At 54.0% G+C, this 6909-nt stretch overlaps 1 protein-coding gene across 1 annotated transcript; it reads left to right on the top strand.

Moving 5' to 3' along the window:
- Positions 1–3729: 3729 nt before the first annotated feature.
- cited4b (Cbp/p300-interacting transactivator, with Glu/Asp-rich carboxy-terminal domain, 4b) lies at positions 3730–6452 on the top strand. Its single transcript, XM_056584976.1, has 2 exons — positions 3730–4018; positions 5069–6452. Exon 2 carries the CDS (start codon positions 5079–5081, stop codon positions 5949–5951), a length of 873 nt encoding a protein of 290 aa, XP_056440951.1. The 5' UTR covers positions 3730–4018; positions 5069–5078; the 3' UTR covers positions 5952–6452.
- The last annotated feature ends 457 nt before the right edge of the window (positions 6453–6909 follow it).

The following is a 6909-nucleotide window of genomic DNA, read 5'->3' as shown; positions in this document are numbered from 1 at the left end:
CTACTGTCTGTTTGTCTGTCCAGCCGTCGGGCTGGCTGTCTCTGAGAAGCCTTCTGACTAATTTGCGTCGGAGTCTCGAGCTAAAACCACGTCTGCTGAAAGCGTTTTCTTTTTATGTCATCATCCAATTTGCTTCTGACTCGTTAAACACTCATCAAGGATACAGAATGTTTCATAAAAAGGTTTCTTATTTCTTTCCGCTGTTCAAACAGACAGATTTAGACATGAGGTGGATGGAATACGTGTTCAGGGGACAGAAAACCAGATCGATGTTCAAAAACAAACATGCAGACTATTTTTAACTGTGGGGAGGAACTAGGCTGAGTAACACAGTTGGGCTAAACAAAGCCTTCTTGTTTTCCGCCCAGCTTATGTGTAAGTTGGGATCAGTGTTTTGGAAACTGGTGTGTTTAGTATGAGTCAGTTGATTGGCTAACTCAATGAGACACACCCTATCTATCTATCTATCTATCTATCTGTCTGTCTGTCTGTCTGTCTGTCTGTCTGTCTGTCTGTCTATCTCTTCCCCCCCCCCCCCCCCCCCCCCCCTCTCTCTCTCTCTCTCTCTCTCTCTCTCTCTCTCTCTCTCTCTCTCGCTCGCTCTCTCTCTCTCTCTCTCTCTCTCTCTCTCTCTCTCTCTCTCTCTCTCTCTCTCTCTCTCTCTCTCTCTCTCTCTCTCTCTCTCTCTCTCTCTCTCTCTCTCTCTCTCTCTCTCTCTCTCTCTCTCTCTCTCTCTCTCTCTCTCTCCCTCTCCCTCTCTCTCTCTTCACTAACACTATCTGGTCATTTGATCAGACTCAATCACGGGTGACATTGGGGATTGAACCAAGGACCTTCCGTCCATCCGTCCTTTCTTTCTTTCATTCATCCATTCATTCTTTTCTCTATACATCCATCCATCTCAAGACGAGCTATGAGAGTACATATCTCTGAGCTGAAGGTGACGGGGCTGTGTTGTTGAGCTCCGTCAGACCTTCCCCTGTCAGCCCGGACCCCCGGACCCCCGGACCCCCGGACCCCCGGACCCCCGGACGCGCGTCTCTTGAGTGGGAGGAACGCGGCCGCATTCTCCGAGCGCGGAGACGACAACGTCAGCCTCGGAATACCGGGAGTTCCTCCTCCGCCGCCGCATGAGGCACAGCATTCCAGACGGAGACGGGGAACACCACCGCAGGTCTGGGTGAGGTGGTGGAGGAGGAGGAGGAGGAGGAGGAGGAGGAGGCGGAGGAGGTGGAGGAGGAGGAGGAGGAGGAGGAGGAGGTGGAAGAGGAGGAGGAGGGGGAGGACGAGGAGGAGGAGGAGGAGGAGGAGGAGGAGGTGGAAGAGTTGAAGATGGGGGAAGAGGAGGAGGAGGAGGAAGAGGCTCAGGAGATGGAAGAGGAGGAGCAGGGCCTGTGAACAGGGCCGGCTGCCAGCTGTTGTGTCAACAACCGGCTTTTACTTCCTGGTCCAGAGTCTCTTACCTGAGACCTAAACGTAACCATCTCTAACACACACACAGACACACACACACACACACACACACACACGCGCACACTCAGACACGCAGACACACCCACAGCCATAATCACATGAGGTATCTTGAGCAGCAGTGAGATGCCGTCTCGGTCTGATTACAAGCAGGAAACTATAATCACACAACACACAGCAGCGCTCGGCTGAGCTCAGTGGATTCAACATAAACATCTCCGTCTCCGACAGATGGCTGTTTGAACAGCGTGCTTACTCAAGCTCTTAAAGAACAACACGTACTGTGTTTCCCTCCGCTAAACCGCATTAAGGCCTGTTTGTACACCTCTTTAAATGTGAGGTAGTGAGCGCGTGATTGTGTGTGTGTGTGTGTGTGTCTATGTGTCCGTGTGTATCTATGTGTGTTTGCGTTCATGCATGTGTGTCTATGTGTGTGTGTATCTGTGTGTTTGCGTTCATGCATGTGTGTCTATGCGTGTGGGTATCTATGTGTGTTTGTGTGTTCTCATTTGTGTGTATTTCTATGTGTGCGTGTGTTTGCACACGTGCGTGTTTGTGTGCGTGTGAGTTTGTTAGTGAGTGTGTGTGTGTGTGTTTCTATGTGTGCATGTCATTGCATACGTGTGTGGTGTTTGTGTGCGTGTGAGTGTGTTAGTAAGTGTGTGTTTGTGTGTGTTTGTGTTTTTTTGTTTCCACGTGTGGGTGTGTGCGTTTGTGCGTGTGGATGCGTCAGTGTGTGGGTCTGAGTCCGGGAGTCTTGGTTTTGGACTAGCTAGACGGGTTACCCCTGAACTCCTCTAAACACTTAGCGGTGGCCTCGTTAGCACAGTCTACGCTGACCAGACGATGTCCAAACAATCCTTCACCCTGCAGTGATGCTGCGGTGACGGATGAGTTCAGCGACAATAGCCTCTGCCCCTCCTCCCAGTCATCCACAGCCAGACAATTATACCTGCCAGGCCGGGGTAGTCACTCCAAAACTACACACACACACACACACACACACACACACACACACACACACACACACACACACACACACACACACACACACACACACACACACACACACACACACACACTCATTAACACCAGACGTAAACAATCTCTTAAAGACGAGATAGGAAGACACACACACAGACTTAAGACGGGAGACGCACACTAACCTAAATCTTCAGGGACGCTGACTCCCAACCCAGGGGTCAACGTTTAAACCCGGACGGTAAACAATAACTAGTTTCAAACTATCAGGCTAACTTAAGTCTCCTGGGTACAAATTAAAAGCCTTTGAGATAAACATGAACAACAGTAGCTCCACAAGAACACTGAAGCATGACACACCAAAGATAGGTCCACAGAGACACAAACACACACACAAACACAATCACACACACACAAATACAAACTAACAACGACAGGACTAGTTACAAGTCCCGACTCCAGACGACAGAGAGACACATGAGAGCTCCGCTACAGAACGGGCACTTTGTTGAGCGTGGAGAGACGCACTAATCTGGGAGCTGGAGATAAATAGAGTCATGCATGCTGGCTGTACGAGCCACATGCTGCAGAACGAGGCTGGCCGAGAATAGCACGCATTCCTCCCCCCCTCCCTCCCCCAGCCCTCCCCTACCTCACCCCTCCCTCCCTCCCAGGCGGGCGCAGCAGACGGCCAAGTCACATGTACCGTGGAACCGCGATGTGGAGACCAGCGTGCACAACGCATGCACTCACGCACACACATGCTTGCATACACGCACGCACACACACACACACACACACACACACACACACACACACACACACACACACACACACACACACACACACACACACACACACACACACACACACACACTCAAAATGACACATCCATGAGAAACAATTTAGGTTATGTGTAAACATTGACATATCGAAATCGAACTATAAAGCAATCTATCGGTCTATCTTTCTTTATATCTCTCTATCTCTCTATCTATGTATCTTTTAATCTGTTCATCTATCTATAAATATATCTATATATAAATATATCTATCCATCTTTCTATCTATAATTCCATCTATGTGTGTATATTATGATAAACTATATCCATGTATAAAAATAGATTGATTTTATCCGTTTTATATGGGCATGAACAAGTGTGTAACCGTGATTCCCAAATAAAGATCATATGCCTAATTCGTATTTAAATGGGCTGGCTCCTTTTCTCTCCCAAGCTCTCTCACTCTCTCTATCTCCCCAGCCCTCTCCCTCTCTGCACAACTTTACTAAGTAGGGCCAATAGGAACAAAGAAGAGGCGGCCCGTAGCTCCACCTCTCCCTCAGCTTTTTACATGTACATAATCCCTGAGTTGACCCAGAAAACAGGCAGTCGTTTCAAGATCTGATGCGGCAGTCTTTGTGCAGCGTCCCTGCCGGAGCATGAAGCGCAACCCCGGTGAAGACGCACTGTAACCCGGAGGAGCCTCACCTCGAATCACCCTCTGGAACACTACCACGTCCACGGAGCGGAGTCGCGGAACTTTGTCCACACCAGAGCGGATCCAGGGTGAGTGGGAGGGGGTTCGGTTCTCCGGTTGGTTCGAAGGGAGAAGCTGTGGTTTGTGGTCAGCACGGGTGGCTGCTGCTGCTCCATTGTTTGCGTCCCCTTGTTTAAAAGCGAGAGGATCCGAGAACAGTCGCCAGCCTGCTCGTCTTCCAGGGTGGATGCACAACGGATAACGCGGTGGTGGTGGAGGTCGGCAGTGGGAACCACAAAGCCGTTTGTGGTTTTGTGTTTTTAACACGTTGTGGGAAACGAGGTGATCTGGCGGTGTGCTGCTGGGGAGATGTTGCATGATGTCAATGTGTCTTTGTTGCACCCATACGTGCGTAAAATGGAACCGAGTGTGTACGTTTTCTCGCTCACCTGACAAGCGACACGGATGGGGTTTTAAACGGTGTCTTATGCATTATGAATTATATCCGATTGTCTTGTTAAATGGAGCTGGTCGCAGCGTCAACCACGGGGCTCAATGGGTCCCTCATCGTAAATAATAATGTCTGCATGTAATTCAGCAAGCGACTAAAGGCTGCAGAGGATCCGGGCAGGCGAATAAGCAACAAAAAACGGCGTTCGGGTTGATTCTTCTGAAAAGCGGGCATTGTAACAGGATGGCGCAACCATGCAAGCTGCAGGCAGCACCGCGGTGCGGTTACCGGAGGGAGAATAGTATCGACACAGCTGATTTTTTTTCTATTTTTTTTTTATCACGCTTTTAAACCTGTTTCAAGGATAACGAACGAGAACGGAATATTGTGCAACGTTAAGGGTTCATGTTTATCCGACGGGCGTTTGTTGTGCAGCGGTAGCATACTCTCCTGCCGGGCATTTTAACGCAACACAACACGGTCACATGTACACCGTTGTATCGGTGCGGCCCTCGCCGTGTTCACACACACACGAGACCGGCACCGCCGAACCATGACGTCACTGCCACCGCAACCGCCGTCCCTCCCGCTCACGTGCGACTCCCCCCCCCGGACCCGACTGTAATGACGTAGTGAACGAAGTGTCTCTCTTACTAACGTTGCTCTCCCTCTCCTCTCCTCCGGTCAGAAAGGGAGACATGGCGGACCACCTCATGATGCCCATGAACCACGGGCAGCCCGGGGGCGGTCTCCACGGCTACCGCATGGGCATGAACGGCGGTGGGCACCAGCAGCACGCGGGCCCCCAGCAGCAGGCCCTGAGGGCCATGCCCAACGGCCCCATGATGCACTACGGGGGGGCGCCCACCCAGGCCAGCATGGAGGCGGCCATGAGGCAGCGGCAGCAGGCCATGGGGGCGCCGGGGCAGATGGGGCACCACCCCATGGCCTCGGCGGCCATGATGTACTCTCAGCAGCAGCAGCAGCACCCACAACAACAACAACAACAACAACAGCAGCACCCTCAGCAGCACCACATGCACCCGCAGCAGCACCCACAACAACAACAACAACAACAACAGCAAGCGCCACACCCACAACAAGCACAGCACCCCCACCCGCACCCCCACCCCCACCACCAACAACAACAACAGCAGCAGCAACAACAACAACAGCAGCAGCAGCCCCAGCAGCAGCAGCAGCAGTTTGTGAACGGTGGGGGCGGGCTCACGTCCCAGCAGCTCATGGCGAGCATGCAGCTGCAGAAACTGAACACGCAGTACCACGGCCACCCTCTGGGGCCCATGGGTGGGGGCCACCCGGGCCCCGGGGCCCCCTACCGCATGAGCCCCGCCCAGCTGGCCAGCATGCAGCACATGGCGGGGCCGGCGGCGCTGGCGCTGAACGGCATGGACGCCGACATGATCGACGAGGAGGTGCTGACGGCGCTGGTGATGGAGCTGGGGCTGGACCGCGTGCAGGAGCTGCCCGAGCTCTTCCTGGGACAGAACGAGTTCGACTTCCTGGCCGACTTTGTGAGCAAACAGCAGCCGAGCACGGTGAGCTGCTGAGGACGAAGAGGAGGAGGAAGAAGGCGGTGGACGCTGCCGCCGCCGCCGCGCCACGGGCGATGACCGGGAACTTTACGAGCGGGAGAAGGATGGTTCCGAGGCCGGGGATTGGTCGAGGCTTGTCCGCGTGACGGCTGATTGGAGGGGTTTGGGCGGCGCGTTGGGTTTTTCCCGGGTGTCGGTCGGGGGCGTGGCGTTCGTACCCGGGCCCCCCCCCCCCTGGAGCCACACGGTCGGTGGGGGGCCACTGTTGGATTATGACCCCTCCACCTCCCCCTCCCCCTCCCCGCTTCGGGACATGAATGTAACTCTACGCGACGAGGAGGATCGCAGAAGCCCCTCTGAGCAGGACGCTGTGGCGTCGGACCCCCCAGGGGCGAGGAGATCCGCTTTAATTATTTATTACTCTGTGAGAAACTGTTCAAAGACACAACGGGGCCGCCAACAGGGGCGTGGCCTCCATTTTGGGCGGGGATGGCGTTGGGGTCCGGCGGGGGGGGGGGGGGGGGGTCTGGGTTTGGGTCTCTGTGTTCTTCATGTCATTTTTTTGGTTGATCCACGCCGGCCTTCTGGTGGGGGACGGCCGAGGAGGTCAGAGGTCACCCCGGGCGTCTGTCTCTAAATGCTAAGACGGGTGTACGGACGGACGCCCTGTACCCCCTGTTGTACTGTACCCCCCCCCCCCCCCCCCCCCCCCCCCCTCCCCGACTTGTCTACACTGTTTCTGTTCTCTTGAAAAGGTGTAGCGCCTTAACCCCGCCCTTCTTTATATTTATTGGTTCTTTGCACCGCCCTCGTTTTTGTGGTCGAGACGTGGAAGGGGAGGGGGGGGGGGAGGGGGGGAGGGGGGGGGGTATGGGTTTGAGGATCAATAAAGATGGGCTGGATTGAAGAACGTTTCGACTTCTGCGCTTCCCTTCTTTGTACGGCGGAGCTTTAGTGCTGGGGTCTGACCCGG

The sequence above is a fragment of the Gadus chalcogrammus genome, unplaced genomic scaffold, assembly GCF_026213295.1.
Source record: "Gadus chalcogrammus isolate NIFS_2021 unplaced genomic scaffold, NIFS_Gcha_1.0 GACHA055, whole genome shotgun sequence".
NCBI classification, from domain to species: domain Eukaryota; kingdom Metazoa; phylum Chordata; class Actinopteri; order Gadiformes; family Gadidae; genus Gadus; species Gadus chalcogrammus.
Note: the sequence above shows the minus strand (reverse complement) of the source record. Positions and strands in the feature narration are given on the sequence as shown.